General features: G+C 34.5%; 1 protein-coding gene across 8 annotated transcripts in view; it reads left to right on the forward strand.

The window, feature by feature from the left end:
- The window catches only part of ATP8B1 (ATPase phospholipid transporting 8B1), a 139,779-nt gene that overhangs the window by 51,664 nt on the left and 61,052 nt on the right, over positions 1-27,063 (forward strand). For 6 of the 8 annotated variants that reach the window (XM_074202694.1, XM_074202695.1, XM_074202696.1 and 3 more), the window contains exon 2: positions 5,250-5,456. In XM_074202694.1, the coding sequence (XP_074058795.1) occupies positions 5,276-5,456 (181 nt within the window). In that variant the 5' untranslated portion in view covers positions 5,250-5,275. Of the gene's footprint in view, positions 1-5,249; positions 5,457-27,063 lie in introns of those variants that run through there. The other 2 variants (XM_074202701.1, XM_074202702.1) reach the window with 2 other exon arrangements.

Consider the following 27,063-nt stretch of genomic DNA (forward strand, 5'->3'; position numbering starts at 1 on the left):
AATTCTTCACCAGGACCTCTCTACACTAAAAAATTATAAGTCTGGCTTAAGTACCTCTTATTGTAAAACATTATGATAGGCTCTGGTAACATTAAAGATACAAAGGAAACAGACCTTGCTTTTGTTATAAATTCCCGGAGACATACTTACCTTAGCATTGGAGATTACATTGAATGCACAGCCATCTGAACAAAAAGTGGAGCCCATCCTCCACTTTAGTCTCAGTTTGTAACCTTCTCCAGTTAAATAGTTTAACATCAGTTTAGTGCTAACCTTAAGGCTTTTTTTCCTCTGAGGCTAAGATAAAGCAGAGTATGGATGTGTTCTCTGCTATTAACACCGAACAGTTAACACCAAGAAAGCAGAGGTCTTCACCGATCAACACTAGAACATGTGGAACATGCAGTTATTGCAAATAATGAAATCTTGAATGCTATGGATAAGTTCACTTTCCTTAGCAATATAATTTACAGGTATGTCCACTTAGATGATGAGGTTGACATATGCATTATTGGAGCCAGCTCAATGTTTGGGAGGTTTTGAAGGAAAGTATAGGAAAGAAGAGATATTCAACTGCCTACCAAACTGAAGTTTTACAGAGCTGCTGTACTCCACCTCATTGTTGAATGCCTCTGAAAGTATACCAGTGTCATCCTAGGAAACTGAATTGTTTCCATTTGAATTGGCTTAGGGAGATTTTGAAGATCACCTGGCAAGATAAGGTACTGGACATAGATCCTCTCTCTCTCTCTCTGGAGCTTAACTGCAGAGCATTCAAATTTTACTGCAGAAAACATAATTCTGAAGGGCTACCTACCTTGTTCTATTGTCAAATGTGGGTTTACCTCACAGGCTCTTTTACAGAGAACTCATGAGGCATGCGCTCACACAGTGATCAGAAGTACCAATACAATGACACTTTTAAGATCTCTCTGAAGAACTTTAGTATCAGTTGTGAGACATGAGAGAAACTGGCACAGGACCTCCCAGAGAGGTATAGCCATATCAAAGAAGGTATTGGGCTCTATGAGTAAAATAGAACCACAGTAGCACAAAGGAAATGTGAGATGCACAAATCTAGAAACATCTCCATCCCAGATGTCCAAATAGACTATTGGTATCCAATTTGTGGAAGAACCTTTCAAGCTCATATGATATTGATCAGTCAATTGAACACACTGCATCCTGACCCCCACATCACTATGTCATTGGTCTTCTTCAAATACAAAGGTCTAACAGCAACAGTCTCTGGAAGGAAGGAAAGAGGATGTTATGTATATACAAATAAGTATTATATGAAAAAAAACTGAAGTGAAAGAGAGCAATACAAAACACTGAAGACTTTCTGGAAGAGGTGGTTGAGCCTCGAAGGAAAATAATAATTACAAGAGGGCAGGTAACCAGGGAAAAAGATCAAGGTGAAAGATGGCATACCACATTCCAAAATTAGCTAGAATCAACCCTCTTATGAATTAACAAGGCTCTTTCTGGTCTATGATGAACTCTAACAGTATAGCCTAGAACTATATATAACATTTTTGCAATGTAATAAAAAAGGATAGTTTTTAATTAAAGTAATAATTTAATGTAAATGGAAAATAGTTTCATCCTAGAAGTCTTCAAAATTTAAATTGCTAATTTCTCTACTGAAATTAATAGTATGGGGTGGCTAGGTGGCACAGTGGATAAAGCACTGGCCCTGGATTCAAATATGGTCTCAAATACTTAATAATTACCCAACTGTGTGGCCTTGGACAAGCCACTTAACCCCATTTTCCTTGCAAAAAAATCCCCTAAAACATTAATAGTAACTAACCATTCCATTATTAGAATGAATGACAATAGAGTATTAATACATAGAATGCTAGCCATAGAAATGTTATTGTTGTTTGGTTATTTTAGGTCGCATCCACTTCTTTGTGATGCCATTTGTGATTTTCTTGTCAAAGATATTGGAGTGGTTTGCCATTTCTGTCTCTAATTCATTTAACAAATGAGGAACCTGAGGCAAAAAGGGTTAATCAACTTGTGCAGGGTCACTCAGCTAGTAAATATTTGAGGCCATATTTAAACTTAGGAAGATGAATTTTCCTGCTTCAAGGTCCAGCAATCTGACCACTACTACCTCACTGCCCCTACATTTAATAATTCTAATCACTTAGGCTTAGAATGAACAAAATTCAGGTCTGGATCAAGTTCAAGTTTGACCTCTGATACTCTCCATTGGAGTCCCAGTTGCTCTCCTAGACTATTTAGGAAAAGGTGCCAATTTTTATCATTGGAGGGAATTTCCAAACTTGAAAGTTTCCACAGTAATCAAAAGATAGATCTATATGAAAAAGAGTAAAAATCAAAAATATTCATAGCAGTTCTTTTTGTAGTGGCAAAGAATTGAAAATTGAGGGAATTCTCATCAATTGGGGAATGACTGAACAAATTGTGCAGCGTGTGTGTGTGTGATGAAATACTATTGTTCTATAAGAAATGAGGAGGGACAGGATTTCAAAAAAACCTGGAAAGACTTGCATGAACTGATGCTAAGTGAAATGAGCAGAACATTGTTCATATTACAATATCATGGATGGGGTGATGATCGACCATGATGGACTTTTTTATTTCCACAGGACAATAATCATAGTCAATTTAAAAAAAAACATGATAGAAAATACCCTCTACATCCAGAGAAGGAACTGTGGAGTTTAAATGAAGATCAAAGCTTTTTATCTTCAATTTTTAAAAGTTATCTTTGTATTATGTCATTTTTCTAATATTTTCTTCCATTTTATCTGATTCTTCTTTCACAACATTCAATATTGATCTGTGGTGTTTAGCATGATTATAAATATATAGCTCATATCACATTGCTTTCTGTCAAGGGGGAAATTGTAAACTTCAAAGTCTTGCAAAAAAACATGGTAAACACACAAAAAATATTAAACACTACCATTTCATGTCATTGGAAAAACAAAAATTTTAAATGTGTAAATAAAAAAAATATCTAGCCCAAATTATACAGGACAAACTGGAATTGGATCAGTCAAAGGGCTTATTCAGTTGTTTAGCTATGAATTTGTCATGTCCTTTCAAATAATGGAAAGGAACTAGTTTCAGATACTAAATCTTTACTAAATTTACTAAAGTAAAATTTTCAGTTTGCTTATTCATATATGCTCAGTCTCAGGCATCTGACTCTCCAAGCATATCATATTCAAATCTTTATTAAAAGAGCATAGACCTGAGAGCTTTTAATTTCTATAACACAATTTTCATTTTTTATAATTTGAAGGCTTTTTTTAGTAATCAAACATGAAAAACTTTATAACAACAGAATTCTCTGTAGATGTGAAATATTGTTCACTCATGGACAAGACATTTTTTGAGCTATACTTAAGGGGAAAAAAACAGTCTATGGCAATGAAGCAAAGGTATGGGAAAATTGATTTGTGTCCTTTTTCTCTAAGACAGATTATGGATACTGAGACCTTCCTTGAAGTTAGTGTAAGGAAGGTTCTACTTCCCTGGAGCCTGGAAACTCCCTGTACTTTGTAATGTGGGAGGAGCATGAAACATGTCAAGAGACAGGTCAAGTGGTAGAGATGGAGAGTGGTATGCAATTGAAACAACTCTTCAACAACTACAAAATACAGCTAGCATATATGGGAACTTGGTAGATATTTAGAATGTATTCTCCATGAAAGAAGGCATGGTTTAGTGGGAAGGATTCTAGATTTAGAGTCAAAGAATCTGGATTTGAATCATAGCTCTACTCATTTATTTATTTATTTGTGATATTTTTCTCTTTAAAAGCTTCAGTTTCTTCATTGAAATTTGTGAGGGGGTTGAACTGAATGCTCACTGAGTCTCTTACAACTCCAAAATCTCTAATCTGTTTGCATGTAAGGGTCTCTCAACATCTACTTTGATTCAGTTGATCCCCCAGGGATCCCTATGTTCACTTCTTTATTCTTTCCAGTTTCTTTTTTTCTTAGCCTTTGAGACTAGACTAATGAACTTTGTATCTCCTTCCCTCACTACCCTCCTTTCCCCATTCCACCCTTCACCAAGTAAACTGAAAGTGGAACTTTTTTTTTATTGAATGCCCCAGTTTTGGATTTTCTGGAAATTTATGCTTTCAATGTTTAGCATTATATGGCTACTTAAGCCCCCTGAGCCTTAATTTCCTAATTTAATTAATAATAATAATAATAACAATAATACCTTTATTAAGTATATATTGAGGGGTAAAGAGGTAGCATTTCTCATATGGGAAGGTACCTACTTTTGAAATCACAAATGGGGAACAGGAAATAACTGTAGTATCCTGACTCACAGAAATTATTATGAGACTCAGATGAGATAATTTACTTATGAAGTGCTATGTTCATGTCACCTGTTACTCAGAAGAGCAAAAAACATTGACAAGACAAATAAACCTTTAATAGACTTATGCCTAGGTATATATAAGTACCCTTTCAAGTTGAATTTAAGTATGCAATGAACTAGATTCTGAAGAAAATTCAGAATTTGATAGTACTTTTCATCAAATGATTTTTGTAGTTGAGTGTGGTTAAACAAATTATAGCCAAAATATTATGCATCTGTGATCACAGTAGTGAGACATGTTGATTTGACTGGCAACATATCATAGGTAAACAATGAGAGTAGTCTCAAGGCTGTTATGGATGACTACCCTTAGACACAAAAGTCTGTCTGTCTGTCTGTCTGTCTGTCTGTCTGTCTGTCTGTCTCTCTCTCTCTCTCTCTCTCTCTCTCTATATATATATATATATATACACACACACATATATATATTTGTAAAATCATTCTATGCTTACTTCAAAATAGAGAAATTCATTTAAAGATGTTCTCTTCATTTGTGTATAGATAGATTATAATGTAAGTGTATATCTAATCATAAGTTTGAAAGAGTGAAAGAAAGAAGAGGATGTTGGAATGAGGAGAGAATTTGTTGAAAACATATAACTTTGATGCAATGCAACTTTGATTCTATTTTAAATGGTTTGTATATCTCTTCAATCATAAAAATATAGTGGATGTAAACAAGGAATGTCTTTTTATTCTTATTTTTGTGTAAATTTGAACCTCTGAAACCTGGTTGAGTGATACTAGAATCTTAGAGGGACAAGCTATTATAATGTAAGTGAAGCCAGCAGAGACAGAGTTAACTACAAACTAAGCAACAGAACCCTATCTTAGTTTGTCCTATTTTTCCTTTCCTTTCCTTTCAGATAGGTAGTTCCTGGTTGCTAGCAGAATGAATAGGGAAAGAGACTCAGAAACTACAATTGAGGAGGACTCTCAGCCCAATGATGAAGTTGTCCCCTACAGTGATGATGAAACAGAGGATGAACTTGAAGAACAAGAGCCCGCAGTTGAGCCAGAGCAAAATCGAGTCAACAGAGAAGCAGAGGAAAATCGAGAGCCAATCAGAAAAGGTAATGGTATAAGGTCATGAGTGTTACTCAATAATGGATAAAAGTTGTAAACTTTTTAATAGTGCCTCCCCCATTCCGGCTATATTCTAGAATCTAAACTTAAACAAAGTCCATCTAGTCCTGTAACTGGAATGACTCCCCCCCCCACACACACACTTCTGTTCTCTTCAGAGATTGTTTTTGATGATTAAATTGCAAATTCCTTGAGGGGAAGGACTGGGCTTTTCCCCCACTTTTTTTTTGCCTAGCACTTAGCACAGTCTTTGGCACATAGTAGGCACTAATAAATGCTTATTGGTTTATTCACAGTGCTTAGAAGAATTAAAGGATAAAGATTAGCTCTCAGGAAAATATTTATTAGTAATAATTATTCTGTATTTATTAGTAATACAGGAATATTAGGATCTTTGGAAGCAGCTTAAAAATATCAAATCATTTTTATTTATGAGCCAATAATCTCAGCCAAAGTAACCAAATCCCACAAAGTGAAGACTAGTCACATGTAAAATAATGAATTTGAAACAGCTTACTTTTTGCCAAAGGAAAAATTATATAAACAGACAAAATAATGAACAAAGACATCTGATTCGCTTTGTTTACCCTTCAACTCTTTTAAGTCAATAGATTTATAAGCTCTTGTTGTGGTTATTTTTCAATATTTCAGGCTTTGGTCAGTGTTGTGTATGTGCAGCAAACTCTAAGCAGAATTTGTCGAATGAATCAAAATGCTCCAAAATTACAACTTGTGCAATAGTTCTAAATTAACTGTAGAATATTCATTTTCAGTCTTCTACATAATTTTTTCCGATGTTTATCAAGGATTTTAAAGTTTTAAAATTTTTTTTTTAAATTAACTAATACAAGAAGCGGCTAGGTGGCGCAGTGGATAGAGCACCAGCCTTGGAGTCAGGAGTACCTGGGTTCAAATCTGACCTCAGACACTTAATAAATACCTAGCCCTGTGGCCTTGGGCAAGCCACTTAACCCCATTGCCTTGAAAAATCATAATTAATTAATTAATTAGTTAAATAAATAATGCAAGAGAAATCTAAAGAACTGGGTTCAAATCTTTCTTGGAATTTTTTAAAACTGGTATCCTAAAATCTAAAGGCTATGTCTGACAAAGTCCAGCATGATCAATTTATACCTATAGATGCCAGTTGCCAACTCTAATCACATTCCAGAAGAATTGTTGAGTGGTATAAATTTATGGTATCCTAAAACCTATGATTTCACTTTTCTTAGTGGCCCACCTAAGGTTTTTCCCTATTATTTGTATTCTTTCCATCAAAATGACTAATGTACTAAAATTTAATTCACTTGCTACTATCTTCTGACTCCAGCCTCTTACCTGGGCTATTGGTTTTCATGCAATATTTTTCTTCTATGCTGCAATATATTATCCAGCATGTTTATAATCTGGATGTAGCATGTCTTAATTTTGAAGGTGAATAATCACAAACATCTGTTGAATCCCATAGTTCCTTTGGGACTTTTGGTAAAATTCCTTGTTTCCGAATATACAGAGCTAACTTGTTATTTCATCACAATGTTTCAAGTCTTTAACACAGAGTTGAACTGATTCTGAGAATAATTAGTGAACTGTGGTTAATCTGCACTTTTCTGGAGGAAAAGTATGATAGCAGCTTTCTGAGTTCTAGGAAACTCTATCTATTAAGGTATTGTGATACAATAGAATAAATGTTGAATTTTATATCAATCAGAATACTGGGGCTCAAATCTTAGTATTGTTACTTAATAACCTATATTTCTGAGTGACTTAGGCAAGTCAAACTCTCTGAACCTCGGTTTCAATTAAACATGGTAACCAAGTGGAATTTATTTCAGAAGTACAGAAATGGTTTAACATATGGATAACTATTAACATAATTGATTATATATCAATAATACAAGTAACAAAAACCATATATCAATAGATGTGGGAAAAGGTATTGACAAAATACAACTCTCATTCCTATTTAAAAAAACACTCAAAAGCATATGTATAATGGATTTTTTTTCTTTAAAATGATAAGAAGCATCTATATAAGACCACCAGATATCATTATTTGTAATGGAGATAAAAATGGAAATCTTTCCAGTAAGATCAGGAGTGAAACAAGGGTGCCTCCTATCACCATTGTTATTCAATATTGTATTGAAAATGCTAGCAATAACAATGAAAGGGAAAAAATTTGAAGAACTCAGAATGGGCAATGAGATAATAAATTATCTTTTTTGTAGACAGTGTGATGAAATTCTTGGAAAATTATAGATATTCAATTAAAAAGTTAGTTACCTTCAGGCTGTATAAAGATATATGGGAGTATACCTGCTAAGACAAACCCAGGAACTAGAAGAACATAAATATAAAACCTTTTTATATAAATAAAGTCAGATTTAAATAATTGGAGAAATATTAATTATTCATGGATGATAGACAAAGCCAATAAAATAAAAATGATAATTCTACTTAATTTAATATACTTATTTAATGCCATCCCAATTAAATTGGCAAATAACTTAATGCAAAAAAATAGAAAGGCAGGAAGTTTAGTGGCACCAAATCTTGTTATGTTTTAATAATAGCTTTAATAATTATTGCCAAATATAAAAACTATTTTATGTATATATATATATATATATATATATATATACATATATATGTATTTGGCAGAAATTATCAAAACTCTTTGGTACTGCAAAAGGAGCTGGAAAAGGAAATGGCAAACCACTAATATCTTTGCTAAGAACACCTCAAAAGGAGCTATGAAGAGTCAGAAATAACTGAAAATGACTGAGTGACAAAATTGCGTATTGGGAACTAAATTTACTATATCAAAGAAATCAAAGGTCTAATCCCTATATTTATGAAATTTAGTTTCAGTATACATTTGCAGCATATATATTAACAGTCTTCTAGACCTCCCATTGAATAGACTATAAAAACTTGCTATCTTTACCAAACTAATCCTCTCAGCTTCCCAACTTCCCTATTAGTGTCAAAGGAAACACTATACTCTCAGGTATCCATGTTCATCAATCACAATTACCTTAAAATCCAGTCTGTTAAAAAAAACTGCCAAGTTTTTATTTCTACCTTTACAGCATCCCTTATATATGTTTCCTTCTCTCTACTAACAAGTCACACCCCAAGTCAAGATGTCATCACCACTCACCTGGATTATTGCAATAGCCTTCCTTTTTTAAAAACAATTTTTAGCTTTTTATTTTTCCCAAGCACATGTAAAAACAATTTTCAACATTCATTTTTAAAAGTGAATTCCAAATTCTCTCCTTTCCTCCCCCCCCCATTGAGAAGGCAGCCAATTTGATATAAGTTGCACATGTGTAGTTATTTCAATAGTTTTCTGACAGTTTTCTGCTTCAGATTCTTCCCCATTCCAATCTGTCCTTCACTCATTTGCCAAGATGGTTTTTCTAAAATGTGTATGTGCTCTTGCTCAATGAGCTTACATGCTATCCTGTTACCTCAAAGATCAAAAATCAAATATGAATCCTTTTGGGAGAACATTTAAACCTGTTCATACCCTGGTTTTCTTACACTTTAGGCAATTTCATTCATGCTTTATCAGCCTCTTTGTAGTTCCTCTAATTTGACACTCTTCTAATTTTAACTCTCCATTTTGCATCTCCTTCTTTCTACTAATTATCTTCCTCATCTTCACCTCTTGTTTTTTTTTACTCCCTTCAAGTCTCACCTACTCCCAGATGTCTTTTCCAACCCCTCACCCCTACTTGCTGATGTCTTCTCCTTTGAGAGTACCTTCCATTACTCTGGAAACACAGTAGACCTGAAGTCAAGAAGAGGAGTTCAAAACCAAACTCTGACAAATTTTTAGTTTGCATAATGCCTCCTGCATCAGAACATTTGCTTCTTGAGGGCAGGGGATGTATTTTTCCCTTTTTTCCCCCAGTGGTTTACTTGGATTATTGTTATTGCTGTTTTTATTGAGTCATTTCAAATATGTCCAATTAAATATGATAAATTCTTTTTGACTGAAAAAACTTAATATTTGGAGTCTTAGACTTGGACCCTGTTACTTGTCTATTGATCTTAAATAGGGCAAGTTTGTGTTGGAGCCAAGATGGCAGTGTGAGAGCAGGATTTCCCAGAAGCTCTCTTCCAAAATATTCCAAAAACCTTAAAATTATGACTCTAATTAAATTTTGCAGAGGCAGAATCCACAGAAAGATCCAGTGAAACAATTCTCCAGCCCAAGGTAATTTGATGATCTGTGGGAAGACTCTGTTCCACTGTGGTTTAAGAGGGCAGCTGCACAGTCAGGATCATGGGACATGAAGGAGCTCCAACCTTCCAGGAACAGACCCTTTCCCCAACACAAGAATCCCTAAGCACAACTTGGAAGATCAGTGGGGAAACCTCTGCCAGAGTGAGAATAGAGTCCAGGCTAACATGGCCCTCAGACCCTCAGTGCAGCCCCAGCCCTGGGAAATGGAAGCAAATCCTCAGAGCCACCCAGCAGGTAGATGCTGAGAAGCTATTCCCAGAGCACTCACCCCACAGAAGATAAGAGGGTGGGGGGGAGACTGTTGAGGTCTCTCTGCTATCCCTGGTGCTTTGTCCATATTCAGATCTTGGTCACAGATTGGGGCCACACTGCCACAACAGAACAGGGACCCTCCTCACAGCTCCAGGGCAGAGGGGAAGGCTTGTGATCATCCACAGACCAGAACACAGGCCAGGATAGCAGCCAGAGCCTCTCCTAAGACACTGAAGGAACTGAGGGTCCTTGCTAGTGTGCCCCAATAACTCAAAATATCAGGCAGTACCTCAAAACCAGGGCATAAGCTGGGGAAATCAATAAACAACAAAAATGAATCTGATTCATAGATAATTACTTTGGTCCCTTGGGAGATCAAAACACATGCTCAGAAGGTGACAAAGTCCAAACTTAAGCATCCAAAACCTCCAAGAAAAATAGGAATTGGTCTCAGGCTATGTAAGAGCTCAAAAAAGATATTGAAACTCAAGGAAAGGAAGTAGAAGAAAAATTGGAATGAGCAATCAGTGCAGGAAAAACATGAAAACCAAATCAGCAGTTTGGTCAAGGAGATATAAAAAAATGCCAAAGAAACAACATGTTAAAAACCAGTTTAGGTCAAATGGAAAAAAATAGTTCAAAATGTTAATGAGAAGAAGAATATCTTAAAAAGCAGAATTGGTCAGATGGAAAAGGAGATAAGAAAGGTCTCTGAAGAAAACAATTCCTTGAAATGTAGAATGGAGCTAAGGGAAGCTGATGACTTTGTGAGGAATCGAGAAACAATAAAATAATACCAAAAGAATGAAAAAGTAGAAGAAAACATGAAATATCTCATTGGAAAAACAATTGATCCAGAAGAGACAATTTAAAAATTATTGAGCTTCCTGAAAGTCATGATCAGGAAAAGAGTTTTTACTTCATTTTAAAAGAATTTCTACAGGAAAATTTCCCTGATTCTCTAGAAGCAGATGTCAAGATAGAAATTGAGAGAATCCACTGATCTCCTCCTGAAAGAAATCCAAAAAAATAACCCCCAGGAATATTATAACCAAATTCCAGAACTCCTAAATCAAAGAGAAAATATTACAAGCAGCCAGAAAGAAACAACTCAAATATCATGGTGCTACAATCAGGATTACACAGTACTTAGCAGTATCTATATTAAAGGCTCATAGAACTTGGAATATGGTATTCTGGAAGGCAAAAGAGCTTGGAATGCAACTGATAATCAACTACCCAGAAAAACTGGACATCCTCAGGGGTGGAGCCAAGATGGCAACTTGAAGGCAACATTTCCCAGGAACTCCTTCCCCCCAAAACTCCAAAAGCCAACAAATTATGACTCTAGCCAAAATTTAGAGAGGCAGAACCCACAGAAAGACTGAGTGATACATTTTCCCAGTCCAAGATAACTTAGAAGTTCTATAGGAAAGATTGCTTCACCAGGACTGGGAGCTAGGAAAAGCCCAGTTACAGCACAGCACAGCCCCAGAACAGTTTGAAGGGGCAGGGAGAGAATTCTGCTTCACCAGAATGAGTGTGGAGTGAGGGAGCACTGGCCGGCCACAGAACCTGCAATGAGAATCTGGAGAAAGCAGTCTGTACCTCTAGAGCATGGCCCACAGATGGTAAGGGGGTCATGGAAGACTGCAGAAATTTCTCTGCTCTCCCCTCAGAGTAGGTCTCTGCTGTTTGCCCATACTCAGATCCAGGTTGCAGTTTGGGATTCTGTAATATGATAGCCAAGCAGGACCCCTCCAGGGGAGGGGGAAGTACGGTGGTCATGTACATATCAAAACACAGGCAAGAGAGTATATGACCTTGGAGAAATAAAGGTCCCAGTGGAGTGTCCTCCCCCTAAAAGAACCCCAAAGCCTTAGAAGTGCTGTAAATTAGTCTTGGTCCGAGGAAATGAGTAAACAGAAAAAAAAGAATTTGACCATAGAGAATTACTTTAGTCCCATGGAAGATCAAAACACATACTAAGATGATGAGAAAATCAAAGCTTCCATATCCAAAACCTCCAAAAGAAATAGAAAATGGGCTCAGACTATGGATGAGCTCAAAAAAGACTTTGAAAAGCAACTAAGGGAAGTGGAGGAAAAATTGGGAGGAAAAATGAGAGTGATGCAGAAAAATCAGGAAAGCCAAATCAGCAGCTTGGTGAAAGAAATATAAAAATATACTGAAGAAAAGGATATGTTAAAAACCAGTTTAGGCCTAATGGAAAAAGCAAAGCAAAAGGCAAATGAGGAGAAGAATGCCTTAAAAAGCAGAAATGGCCAGCTGGAAAAGGAGATAAAAAAGCTCTGTGAAGAAAATAACTCCTTCAAATGCAGAATGGACCTGAAGGAAATTGATGACTTTGCAAGAAATCAGGAAGAAATCAAACTCTTCTAAAAAGCCATAAATTAGAAGAAAATGTGAACCAACCTTGAAAGCAGATCCAGAAGAAATAATTTAAAAATTATTGTGCTGAAAGCCACGATCAGGAGAAGAGCCTAGACTTCATTTTTGAAGAAATCATACAGCAAGATTGTCCTGAGATCCTAGGAGCAGAGGGTAAAATAGAAATTGAGGGAATTCACTGGTCACCTCCTGAAAGAGATCCCAAAAGAAAAACTTCCAGGAATATTATAGGCAAATTCCAAAACTCTCAAATCAAAGAGAAAATTCTAAAAGCTACCAGAAACAAACAATTCAACTACTGAGGCGCCATAGTCAGGATTACATAGGATCTAGCAGCATCTACATTAAGGGTTTTGTAAGGAATGGAATATGATATTCCAGAAGGCAAAAGATCTTGGTTTACAACTGAGAATCAACTACCCAGCAAAACTAAACATCCTCTTTCTGGGGAAAAGATGGACTTTCAATGAAACAGGGGAATTTCAGACTTTTATGTTGAAACGATCAGAGAGGAACAGAAAGTTTGATCTCCAAGTACAAGGCTCAGATGAAGCATAGAGAGAGCAAATGAGAAGGGTAAATTATGAAGAATTTAATGATGTTGAACTTCTTGTATCCCTGAATGGGAAGATGATACAGATAACTTGTGAAGATCTCCACTAATAGAGCTGTTAGAGTAGACAAGGCACAGGAGAGAACTGAATGAAGATATAATATATTGTAAAGATGGAGTCAATGAGTGAAAAGGGGAATGTACTAGGGGACAGGGAAAAGGAGTGGTGGAATGGGCTAAGATATTTCATGTAAAAGAGTCAAGAAAAAGCTTTTGCAATGGAATGGAAAGGGGGAAGGTGTAAGCCTTCATTCTCATTGGAAATGGCTCACAGAGGAAGTAATATAGACATTTGATAGGGTATGAAAATCAATCTTAACCTAGAAAAAGGAGAGGAAGGGGATGGGAGAAAGGGGACAGGGGATGAGGCAGGGAGTGGTAGGTGATAGAAGAGAAAGTAGATTGTGGGAGAGGGTAGTCAGATACAACACACTTTTAAAAATTTTTTTGCAAGTTGGTCAGATTGGGTGGCCTTCCCAGGGTCACACAGCTGGGTGGTTGTTGGGTGTCCAGGGTGGGATTGTGGCTCGGGTTCCTGGCCCCAAGGTCTGTGCTCTGTCCACTGTACCACCTGACTGCCCTATAGAACACTTTTGAGTAGGGACAAAGTGAAAGGAGAGAGAAAATAGAATAAATGAATGGAGGGAAATATAATCAATAATAGCAACTATGGGAAAACTTCTCTGATGGACTTCTGATAAAGCTGGTGATCCACCCCAGAGACAGAACTGATGGTATCTGAACACAGACTGAAGTACATTTTTTCCTTCTATTCACTTTATTTTTTGTGGTGTTTTCTATTTTTGTGGGAGAAGATGGGATTATGTTTACTCTTACAACAAGACAATTTTAGTAATGTGTAAATAAATTTTTAAAATGCAATAAAAGGGGGAAAAACTAGGCAAGTTTAAGAATCTTATTAAGTTTCTTCTACAAAATAAAAGAACTGGACTAGATGCTCTCCTAGGTCCCTTGCAGCTTTTAAAGCAATGATCCCATGTACCATGTAACGATAAAGTAACTATATTATTTCTACCACATACCTATAAAGTAACTAAACTGCATCTACCGTATAATTATAAAGTTCTGAGAATCTATAAGGCATTTTTTCCCTTTCTTGGCTTCAATTTCCCCTCTGCATTTTGTCATAATTAGCAATAGCTTCCTTTTGTTCACTATTCTCTCTCATTTTATTGGGGCTTCTAAAAACTATAAAACAAATATGTGTCCTTATCCATCCCAGACACCAAACAACCACCCAGCAGTGTGGTCTCGGGCTAGCTACTTAATTTCGTCTTTATTACTAATTTAATCTTTACTACAGCTTTCAGACTTTAGATTATTAATCCAAGGAATATGCTTTCATTTGTGTGTTTTCATTTTAAAGTGTTAACCATAATATGGAAATTTGTTTTTATCTGTCATAAAAAAGTTAATCAAATGAAGTTGAAAGAAGAGTTGGAAAAAAATGAACATGAAAATGAAGATGAGATAACCTGAAATTAGATGTTAGTAGAATCAGGCTAAAGTTGAAAAAGCCAACCAAGCTAAAAGTATAGTTCCAGGTGATTGCCCACACAGATTTCTTCCTCATTCTTTTCTGCACAGTAATATAAACATTTTAATAACTGTGACTGCTACTGATAAAGTACTTTATATCTGTTGAATGCTTTATATCTATTAGCACCAGAATGAATGGTTGGGTACATTTATTTATCTTTGTACTTTGTTGTTTAGACCACACATTTGTATAGATTGGTTAGGAATCAGAGAATGAATCTAGGTCAGTTGCATTCAGAATTTAATGGAAGCACGTAGTGGAAGAAAACTGTCAACTCTGGTTTTTTTCCTGGGCATACCCAGCCTATGTGTTCCAGGACTTGAGTTGATTGTTCAACTTGTAAAGGACAATTAATGCAAAGGACTTCCCTCTTTAAACCATGGAAATTCAGACTTGATGTTGTCTAATTTGATTCTTTGTTTTCAAACTTAACTTTACTTGGAGTTAAAACTCAAAGTAAAGTTAAATTTGATACTTATTAAATACTGGTGGTGTTGGTACTTATTACCTCCTACTTCTATTGCCAACACACAAATATATATGCATATATATTTCACATGGGATAAAAATGTATTTTGAGAAGCATCATGGCATAGTGAAATGAGAGGTCAATTTGGATCCAGGAAGACCAGAATTGAAGTTCCATTTATGACATACTGGCTGTGTAAGGCTTAACATTCTCAGAACTCCAGATAACTTTCTTTTTTTTCCCCTTTTTTCTTTTTTTTTAGTTTTTTTGCAAGGCAATGGGGTTAAGTGACTTTCCCAAGGTCACACAGCTAGGTAATTATTAAGTGTCTGAGATCAGTTTCGAACTCAGGTCCTCCTGACTCCAGGGTTGGTGCTCTATCCATTGTGACACCTAGCTGCCCCCTCTAGGTAACTTTTTTTTTAGATTTTTGCAAGGCAAACGGGGTTAAGTGGCTTGCCCAAGGCCACACAGCTAGGTAATTATTAAGTGTCTGAGACTGGGTTTGAACCCAGGTACTCCTGACTCCAAGGCTGGTGCTTTTTCCACTATGCCACCTAGCCGCCCCTTCTAGGCAACTTTCTAAGACTTTGTTTTAGAAAATGTGTGGCCTTGACTCAATAGAAGGAATTGACTCATCTGAGAGTTTCTAATCCAATGAAACCATAGTTCTATTTCCTAGAACCTGTGTATGTGTGTTTGTGTGTGTGTATATGTTTACATATATATACATACACATATATATTTTTCAAATACACATATGTATATTACACATATGTTTGTGTATATAAGAGAGGGGTATGTGTATGCATGTATATGTAAATATTTAGGGTATTTTCCCTCATTGAATTTCATGACAGAGAATAGTGCTACTGTGAACTTAGGGCTTTACTTTTATGACAGTTTAACCAGACTATAATTTTATACACAAATTTAAAAAGTAAAAAAAAAAGAATTTCCATATGAAGTCATATGTTGTTGAATATTTAGGAATTATAGCAGACCACCATCTTTTTGAATTGTATTACCTTTATCTGAGCCAACAGTCCTTGGTTTTTTTTTAATTTAAATATGAAAGAAGAATTAAAATTTGGTATCAGGCAAAATGTTTTAAAAGGACCAAAGGAAATTAAAATGACTTTATTATATTCAGGTATAGACATAGCATAAATATGAGCCAGTGTGGGAGAAAGAAACTTATTCATTTTATTTATATAACTTGACTTTGAATTTACTTTAAGATCTAGTAGGGACCAGTTACAAATGAATAGAAATAATCTCTCAGGAATATAGTCTACTTTTAGATCTGAGATATACTAGAGATACATTAAACTAGCAGTGAGAAAGAAAGAGAAAGATTATCATTCTGATTCTTTTAGGTTAAAAGATGTCTGATGAAATTGGGGGAGGCGTGGAGTGTGAGAATCCATTCTTCTGTTCAACCTACTAATTCTCATAAATTTCCTTGCTGTTTATCTCTGAAGACTGTACTTTGCTGAGTATTAGCAAATTTTAAAATGGAAGATTTGAAATCAATCCTTGGTAAAACTTAGTTTTGTTTTTTAGAAATACATCTTCTTTAATTTGTCTAAATTATCACGTGAGTGTGATTATATGTATCTCAGTATTCAAGGAAGATGTGCATTGATTATGTTGGGGGAGACATTTTCAGAGTACATCAAGATATGGGTGTGAATTTACAAGAAAAGAAGTGAATTTACAAGAGTGTATACTGGTTGCCTAGTACTCTCTTGGGTATTGGTAATGATCAATTTATGCTATGAGCATAAAGAAAAACATTTTTTGAAAGACTTGAGAATTCAAAGCCTGAATCCATTACATGGCCATCATCTCACCATGGCAAAGAGGCAAGCATTGCTTAAGATTCCCTGAAACACTTTTCTTTAGATTACACCTGATTCTAACTCAGTACTAACTCCCAATTCTATCATTTAATAATTGTTTGACTATAATGAATTGATTAACTTCTCTAAGCCTCAGTTTCCTGATCTGCAAAATAGAAATTACAATAAACTCTCTAGTGAAATAAAGTATTTAAATTTCTTTGCAACCTCTAACAGTATTATACAATGCCCCAAAACGTCTTTGTGTGGTTTTAAGCTATTAAAACTTTAATAGCTTTAATAAAGCTTTTAAAGTTATTGAAGCGTAAAACTACACTAAGACTTTAGGTATATCCTATATAATATCAACTATTTTTACTGTTACTATAATACAAAGTTCAAATGACTTTTTGAAAAGATGGGGATTTTTCCTTCAAGTTATCCTAAAAATAATACAATAAAATAATAATACAGATAATGACAGTTTTAGTATTACTTTCTTATAACTTGTTGGATTAGTTATAAGTCCTTGAACTGCTTTTGAGCCAGCTGTATCATATAGGAGAATATCATTAATTGTTTTCTTTTCTTTTTTAAACTTAAACTATTCAATACTAAATGAAAAACATAAAATGGAGGGCTTCATAGGAAACCATAAATCTCTACCATGTAGTTTGAGATTTTTGATATATTTGGATTTATCTTGGTAGTTCAACTCTGAACTACTAGCTTGTAATTCCCTTTCAGCCTTCCTTTCTTCTTTCTTTTTTCTTAAAAATTTTTATTAATATAGACATGAAGATTTTTTTACTTCTCATAATTCAGATAGGAGCTGATCTCTTGACTTTGTCAATTTTTTTTAGGTTTTTACAAGGCAAATGGGGTTAAATGGCTTGCCCAAGGCCACACAGCTAGGTAATTATTAAGTGTCTGAGACTGGATTTGAACTCAGGTACTCCTGACTCCAGGGCCGGTGCTTTATCCATGCACCACCTAGCTGCCTGACTTTGTCAATTTTCAAAAATGATTAAGTCAAAAATTTAAATAAGATTTTAATAGGAATGCCTAATCTAAGAGAATTATCTTCAATAGTAGTAGGCTTGCCCTCACTGGATATCTTTAAGAGAAGGAATTATATTATAGAGTAGGTTCTTATTTTGATTTGGATTAGGCAATTTATAAGGTCTCTCAAAATCTTACTCTGAATTTCTATGACACTAAGGTGAGCTAAGTACAAAAAAAACCCCAACCCATTTAGATAAAAATCAGTATACCCACATTTTTATTTTAATTCTAGCAATCACAAACTATGTCAATTGGTAAACCATTTAACCTCTCAGGGATTCTATTTATTTTTTATTTTTTAAATTTAATTTATTTTTAGGTCTGTATTCTTTCCTCCTCCCCAGTCTCTACTGAGAGAGCAAGAAAAACAAAACTCGTTTCAAATGTGTATGGTCAAGCAAAACAAATTGTGTGTGTGTGTGTGTGTGTGTGTGTGTGTGTGTGTGTGTGTAGTGAACATTTCATCATTAGTCTTTAGAATTATAATTGGTCTGTCTCTATGTTCATTAGAAATTTTAAGCTTTTGATAGTGTCTATACAATATAGTTGTTGTGGTATTCATGTTGGTATATTTGTGGTATACACATATGACATATGCTATATTAGACTGCTGTCTGTCAGAGGAAGGGTAGGAAAGAGAGAGAAAAATATGAAACTAAAAAGCTTACAAAAATTATTGTTGAAAACTACCTTTGCCTGTAGTGTGGAATTTTTTTTTTTAGTTTTTGCAAGGCAGTGGGGTTAAGTGGCTTGCTCAAGGCCACACAGCTAGGTAATTATTAAGTGTCTGAGGTCAGATTTGAACTCAGGTACTCCTGACTCCAGGGCCGGTGCTCTATTCACTGTGCCACCTAGCCACTCCTGGAAATTAATTTTTTTAAAAAAAGATTCTATAATTCAGAATTTTCAGTAATTCAAACTGGTCTCTTCCCCTAATTCAAACGAGTGTCATTTCACTATATCCTGTCCATCTTCGGTAAAAAATAGTCAGCAGGTGATGATAATATTTAAGATTAAGAATCTAATAATTAAACTTTAAGCCACTTCAGCAACATGGCAAATAGAGAAGTTCTCACTTCTCTTGGTATTATTTCAATCTCTTTGTGAAGTCAGCAAGATAACTGCATCATTTTATAAGTAAAATTTATCTTTTCAGAGAAGCTGTGAGCTATTATGAGGGTGTGTAGCTAAATTTTCTTTTTTTTTTTAACTTAGAACTATGAAGTGAAAAATCTAAACTAATAAAATTCATCAACATAGGGAAGCTATGAAATTTGAAACTGAATTAAGTTCCATATGTACCTATTTCTTTGTATACCTCATGAATTGAAACTCTTCTCTGACTGCTTTAAGGTATTTGGGGTTTTTTGTAATTTTATAAACTTTTTGGGGTTTTTTTTCATTGTGAAAGGAGTGGTCCTCCTACTTCAGTGTTTTAGGAAGCGTTCTTATTGAAAGTCTACAAACAGTATGATTTGTATCCCAGAATAAGCCTATGGGAGGCATTCAAAATTAGGGTTCTTTTTGCTGGTTAGACCTTAGTTATGCTGTTGAAGAATGTAGATGGACATCTGGAAAACTTTAAGTAAAGAGCTATATTTAGATGAAGTCTTAGTATAAGTTTTGGTATAATCTATAATTAGAGATTCTTAGGGTTATATAACAGAAAAAGACCATAGAGAACTTATATTTCTATTCCCAGCTTCCTTATTTTGTTTGTTTTGCTTGGGTTTTTTGCATTCGAGGAAATTATGGTTAATGAGTTGAATTGACTTGCCCAATGTCACACAACCAGTTATTTGCAGAACTTGAGCCTTCTGATACCGAGTTCAATGTTCTTGTCACCATATTCTACTTCCTCTAAAATCAGTAAGGAGTTACTTTTTGCATGGATAGGTTATATAGATATAATTTACCAATTCATTCTGAAAAACCCAGACCACTGGAATTAACTTTATTAGATCTTTTTAAACTATAAAATATATTTAATGATAATTATTATTGAAGATAATAACACTAATAATAACAATAATGCTTTTTTGTGGTTACAAAGCATGTCTCATTTGGCAAACTCACCATCCTTGTAAAGTAAGAAGTGCAAATATTGTAATCCTTCCATTTTTTTCTAGACCTGTGGTTTCTTTGGTGTTAGGATTTTCTGTGAGGAAACTCTTTCTCCCTTTATAGATCAACAAGTGCTTTGAAGTTTGCAATGTTAGAGAAGGGGGTCCTAATTTTTTGTGTCGATCATAGATCCCTTTTGCTCTAGTAAAGCCTCTGGATCCCTTCTCATAATAATATTTTTGAATCTTTAAAACAAAATACACTGGATTTTAAAGAAAAAATGATAACTTTGAAATAGTTGCCAAATTGAGGGAACTAAGGTTAAAAGGCCCACCCACCCCCAATAGAGAATTGCCTGGGAAGATATAAAGGTTATAGTCACATAGACAATATGGGTCAAAAGTAAAATTCAAACCTAGGCTTTTCTGATTCTGAGGCCAGGTCTATTTCCACTATATCGTACTATTCCTCAATCTCATTCTACAGATAAGGGAATTGGGATTCAGGAGAAATTTAGAATAAATCAAGACCACAGAACTAGTAAATATTGAAGGTTGACTTTTGAACTTAGGTCTTTTGACTCCCGGTTCCAAGAGAATTAACAATAATAGAAGAAAGATCCTCAGGGGATCAAACAATTGGATTTGAGGTTTACTTTACTAGTTACATGAACTTGGGCAAGTTTCTATACTTCCTTGGGTCCCTGTTTGAACTTTGTTAAATGAAGAACTTCATTGATATGACCATTCGTTCCCTTACAGTTCTAACATACTTAAAAGTACTTAAAAGTATGTTAATGTGTGGAAATACATTAAACTAGTAAAGAAAAAAATTCTAAGTTCTTACAGAGTAGATGATGTTGATCCATTGTAGTAAATGAGGACAATGTTAGAACTTCTCTTTATTGTTTAATTTAATAAAAAAAGAAAAACATTAAGCTTTATTAATTTTTAATCTAGAGATTGCCCATGTCAGGCAGCCAGAAATCACATGTGAGGAAAAGAATGGGATTTTGACAGTATCGGATCTCTACCCATTCATTCCCTTTCAGGGCATTGCTATGCAATGCAGTTTTTGGAGTGCCTAGTTAGTGAACTTATGAATTATATAGTTTTAGTTGATCTATTTCCTTCAAGAAAGTGACTTTAAAAAATTCCTGAAAAATGAAAAATCAAAACCAAGATAACTGGGCTGTTCCTTCTTTCTCCTATTCCTTGTGTTAGTATTATCAACTACACTTTTTGGGTATAAAAATCCCAAAACATCTCATCAAAGGAACCTTTACTTTTCTATGCCCTGATGATAATGATGATGTTTTGTCCTTCATTTTCAAAGAAGACCATGATATCACAGAGTGCCATGACAAGTAAGTGAATTGGACTTTCTTCTCCAGAGTCATCTGGGTCCAGTGACCAGATGTGAATCAGGATAGCTAGAGACTGCTCTGGATTTGAGGCAATCAGTATTAAGTGACTTGCCCAAAGTTATACAGCTAGTAAGTGTCATGACAGATTTGAACTCAGGTCCTTCTGACTCTAGGATTGGTACTCTATTGCACCATTTAGCCACACCTAGTGACCTAGATGCTTTGGCAGGCTGCTAAGTCTATAGACTCTTTTCATAGTCATAGGACTACAAGGGAAACCAATTATACTGAAATATACATAAGATTTATTTTTAAGTTCACAGACCCCAGATTAAGAGCCCCTGCTCTCATCAGATCTGACAAAAAATATCATGAGTTTTGAAATTATTAAGAATGTTATTAAAATAACGATTAACATCTCCATTTAGCAGTTAATGATGAACCTTTCTCGAGATATTGTGAAACAATCTCAAATAAAATAATGGTTAAAAATTAACCTTTTGTTCCTGAAAATGATGTGTCACTGAAAAAAAAGTGTCATATCTATATACTTAAGAAACTTGGAGATAGAACTTTCTAATCTATTTAAAAATCTTCCAAATAAAGAGTTTCAGTGAATCTTGAATAGTTTATTAAAAAATATCGACATGCAACTCTTTCTGATTATTTGACAAGAACAGAAGAAAGATGAAACTTTACTAGTAGGGCTAGAGTCAATTCTTTTGCAATATTTGTGGCTCAGATTTAAGAAATGAGCATCATGATTAGGTAAGGGCAGTCAATGATAATACTTCTTCCATTTATAATCACCCTATTTTGGTACAATATCTTTTTCAAGTACTTCAGTTGAGGATCAAAATAAGCTGCTCTTAAAAGTCTTCCAGGGCAGCTAGGTGATGTAGTGAATAGAGCATCAGCCCTGGAGTCAGGAGGACCTGAGTTCAAATCTAGCATCAGACACTTAAAAATTACCTAGCTGTGTGAACTTGGACAAGTCACTCAGCCCCATTGACTTGCAAAAACAAACAAAAGTCTTCTATATCACTGTGTTACAAAGTATTCAATCAACATCTCCAAAAAGAATGAAGCATATTCAATTCTATTACTTTCTTTTTTAAAAAGATAGTGTTTTCATTAAAGCAGCAATTTTTATGTACTGCTAAATAAAACAAAATAAAAAATTATTTTTAAAATCTGATCTTTAGCTTATTTTTTAAATTTTCTTTTGACTCATGGTTTATAGTATATAATAATTACTAATATATAGATATGTAATCTATAATAATATAATAATAATTTAATCTATAAATTAATAATTATACATATATTGTGGATGGATACTATTTTTAAGTGAGGGTATGCAATAAAAATTTAGAAAGAAACTACTGAAGGGTACTGTGCAATACTTATTTTTAACATTGAGAAATGTTAAGAAATAACATGTTTTATATAGATCAGTTAATAAATGAGAACTTTATGTAATGTTTTTCATTAAATTATAAGAACTAATTATTATACTGTTAATTGACACTAGTCACATTATTTGAAAAGAAGTGCCTGTAACTGGCTTCCTAGTAAATTTAAGTTTATCTGCTTCCATTAACTTTCTTTTCTATTCCAATTAATAAGATAGTAAAAATCTGTGAGATTTTTCTGCACATCTCTATTTTGCAAAGATTTAATACTTTGGAAGTGGAAATCTTAGAAAAATCAGTATGAATAAGGTAGGTTTGCCTTTTTTAAATTTTATTGATTTTTTCACTTAAAAATTTCTCACCTATCACCTACCCCGCCAATTAAAAAGAAAAGAAAAAGAAAATTCTTCTAATAAATATAGTCAAGCAAAAAATAATTTTTATTTTTTTCTATGTCCAAAAATATGTTTTATTCTTCATCTTGAGACAAATGCCTTTTTGTCAAAAAGGGGAAAACATAATTCATCAAAGGTTCTCTAAGTCATGGTTATTGATTGACTCTTTTGGAGAGTACAATGGATTCAATCAGTCTTCTTGCAAACTCTCCTAATGAGTTTAGGAACCCAAGAGTCCCTTATACCAGGACTACTATTTAATGTGACTCTCACCTATCAGTGGTAGATGTCGGAAGAAACAGATTTAATAAAATGATTTCATTAGCTTATATTTAGGATGACTGCTTCTATTATTTCTCTTTGATTTCCCAAAATCCCAGCCTACAAGGTATTCCTTTTTAAAAAGAAAACTTGAGTTTATCTTGTTTTTCCTTTCCTTTTTCTTCAGCTTACTTACTTCTCCAGTCTTGACTTCTTCCTTTCTCCTTAATCCCCATTCTGAGGACCAGAGAGGTGAAAGTGATTTTTGCTAAGGTCATATAAATATCAGAAATGGGATTTTACTCCACTCTTCTGATTCCAAAAAACATTGTTCTTTTCTACTGTACTATAATATTTGCCCTATAGTATAAGATTATGCTATATAAGGTATGACAGATCAAATTCATGGAATGTAGAAATTCTTATTTTCACATTTTATACCATAAACAAGTTATAAGGAACACCCAAGAACTTAATAAATAATCTTTGTTAAGGTAATGTGTCCTCTCCTATTATTCTATTTTGTTGCTTCAATGTGGTATGGAGGTTAACTTGGATTTTCAAAGACAATGTCAAAAGAGCACAAATGTGTATGGGTGATAGTAAAGTGGAAGGGCTTTGAGTGTTGTTCAAGGGATGAATTGTACATATGCACACCAACACATATGCATGTAAATATATGTAGGTATATACACATATTTTTTGCATATCCATCAATTGAAGGACCAGCCTAATTAACTGAAAAAAATTCATTAATCAATTGGCCATGTCATGATACATATCTGAATAAGAAAAATTGGAGTACAAAATTTCAAGCATATTCAATTTATTAACCAGGCTAAATATTGCCAGTAAATGGCACCCAAGGTTCCTCAGTAGGCAGAGATGCATCTGACAGCCATAATACCTCTTTTATATAGGTTTATAGGTACTATAATAGTCCTGGGATGTAAAATAAACTAATACTATGATTGATCTGGCACAAAAATGGAGAATAGATTTACATTTGGCTTGATTCCAAGAAAGGATTTCTGGTACCCATGACATAGGGTTGACTACTATCCTCTGGAAGGTCATGTGGTAGGCAAGCATCCTAAGACTAGGTGGACTCACATCCCCTTATGGATTATGAAGGGGGTTTTGAATGCCAAATAGGATTTTATTTGATCATTTGCTGTTCTAGAATTTATTGTTGGACCTTTATGGTCAATAAAAGCTTGCAGATTTTGAATTTTTGCGGTCAAACTGTAGCCTGTAGGAAAAAGAAATTAAAACTTTTTATAAAATTTATAGATCTGATCCATAAATATTGATACACTGATTAGCTACAATTCTCAGTAAAAAAAATTAATTCATAATGCAAAATAAAGTAAGGTATCAATTTTTTAATTTCACAGCCATTGGACAATGTGTTTTTCAGTCACCTCTAGTTTTATGGATCATCTGCTTAATCTTAGAGGGTTTCTGATCTGAGTAGATGCAAGAAGAATATTCATATATATAAAACTATGTATTTTTGAATAAATAAGGTATAAAATCATAAAGAAAAATGCCTATTATGTGCCAGGCTTAGCTAAGCAACAGGGATAAAAAGAACAAGTAAAACATGGACAAACAATTTATATTTAGGAAAATGCGAGAAAAAATTAGGGACAGAAAACACTCATTTCAAGATGAATTGAGAAAGACGTCTTGCAGAAGATAGGACTATGTTTTTGCTGTTCATTCATTTTCAGTCATGTCCAACTCTTCATGATCCTATTTGGGGTTTCCTTCATAAAGATACTGGACTAGTTTACCTTTTCCTTCTCCAGCTCATTTAACAGATGAGGTACTGACACAAACACAGTTAAGTGATTTGCCCAGGGTCATACAGCTAGTACAATGTCTAGGGTCAAATTTGAAGCAGATGGTGACTCCAGGTCTGACACTATCAATTTCATCACCTAATTGCCCTGTTTAGGATTATAACTAAGTCTTAAAGAAAGTCAGAGAGGTCAGTAGGCAATGAGAATGATTAAGAGCATTCCAGGGATAGGGGACATCCAGAAAAAAGGCTAAAAATCAAGAAATAGAATATCTCATTGGTGGAACAGCAAAGAGGCCAGTGTCACTGGAAAGAAGAGTACATGGCAGGGAGTAGGGTTTAAGAAGATTAGGAAGATGAGGGGAGGGTAGATTATGAAGGGGTTTTGAATGACAATAAAAAATTTTTTAATTATTTACTGTTCTAGAATTTATTTCTAGAACATAGTTTATTTTTTAAATTTTCCAATTACATCAAAGGTAGTTTTCAGAATTCATCCATTTGTAAGTTTAGGGTTTCACATTTTTCTACTACCTTCCCTTCCCTCCTGCCTCGCCATGGTAGTGAACAATCTGATAAAGTTGTGTATGTACAGTCGTGTTTAAACATATTTACATAGTAGTCATTCTGTGAAAGAGGAATTAGAAATAAAGGGGGAAACATGAGTAAGAAAAGGCAAAAGAAATTTTAAAAAGTGAATAAAATATGCTTTGCTTTGCATTCAGACTTCATAGATTTTTCTCTGATTGTGGATAGTATTTTCCATAACAGGTCTCTTAGGATTGTCCCTGATCACTGAACTGCTGAGAGGAACTGCATCCATCATAGTTGATCAGCTCACAATGTTTTAATATTTATAATATTCTCTTGGTTCTACTCTCTTCACTCACCATCAATTCATTCAAGTCTTTCCATGCTTCTCTAAAGTCTGGTCACTCATCATTACTTACAGAACAAGAGTACTCCATAGCATTCATATGCCACAAGTTGTTAGTCATTTCCCAATTGATGAGCATCCCCTTAATTTCCAATTCCCACATAGAATTTTGTAGCTGATAGGAGGTGACAGGGAGTTACTGGAGTTCGAGTAGGTGGCTGACACTGTCAGAATTATGCTTTAAGAAAATCATTATGATGCCTGAATAGAGCATAGATTGGAGTGAGAAGAGTTGCAACAGTACAAATATGATGTAAGGAGAGTTTGCATCAGGGTGATAATAGTGTCAGAGGAGAGAAAGGGTATTCTAGAGATATTTCAAAGATGAAATGAACTTTCCTTGGTAACAGATTGGATGGATATGAAGAGTGAGATATAATGAAGAGTTGAGAATGGCACCTAGCAAGCATGATGAACTGGAAAGGCTGTGTAGTAGTAAAGCTAAGGTCAGGGGAAGATTTTAAGGAAAAAGATAATCAGTTTGGTTTTGGTCATGTCTGCTCGACATCTAGTTCAAGATGTCTGAAAGATGTAGAGAGGCAAAATTGGAGCCCAGTAGAGAGATTAAAGCAGGATAGGAGAATTATCAGCATTGAGATGAAAATTAAATTGTTGGAAGCTAATGAGAGCACCAACTATATAATAGAAAGAGAAGAGAAGAGAGACTAGGACAGAATCCTGTGGGATACCTATAATAAGTATGGATGAGGATTTAGCAAAGAAAAACAGAGAGGAAGAAGAACCAGGAAAGAATAGTTTCTCAAGAAGTTAGAGAAGGGTATCAAAGAGGAGAGTGTGAACAATAATGTCAAAGACTGCAAAGAATGTGAGGAAAATGAAGAATGAAAAAAGCCATTGGTTTTGACAATTAT

The sequence above is a fragment of the Macrotis lagotis genome, chromosome X, assembly GCF_037893015.1.
Source record: "Macrotis lagotis isolate mMagLag1 chromosome X, bilby.v1.9.chrom.fasta, whole genome shotgun sequence".
Taxonomy (NCBI): domain Eukaryota; kingdom Metazoa; phylum Chordata; class Mammalia; order Peramelemorphia; family Peramelidae; genus Macrotis; species Macrotis lagotis.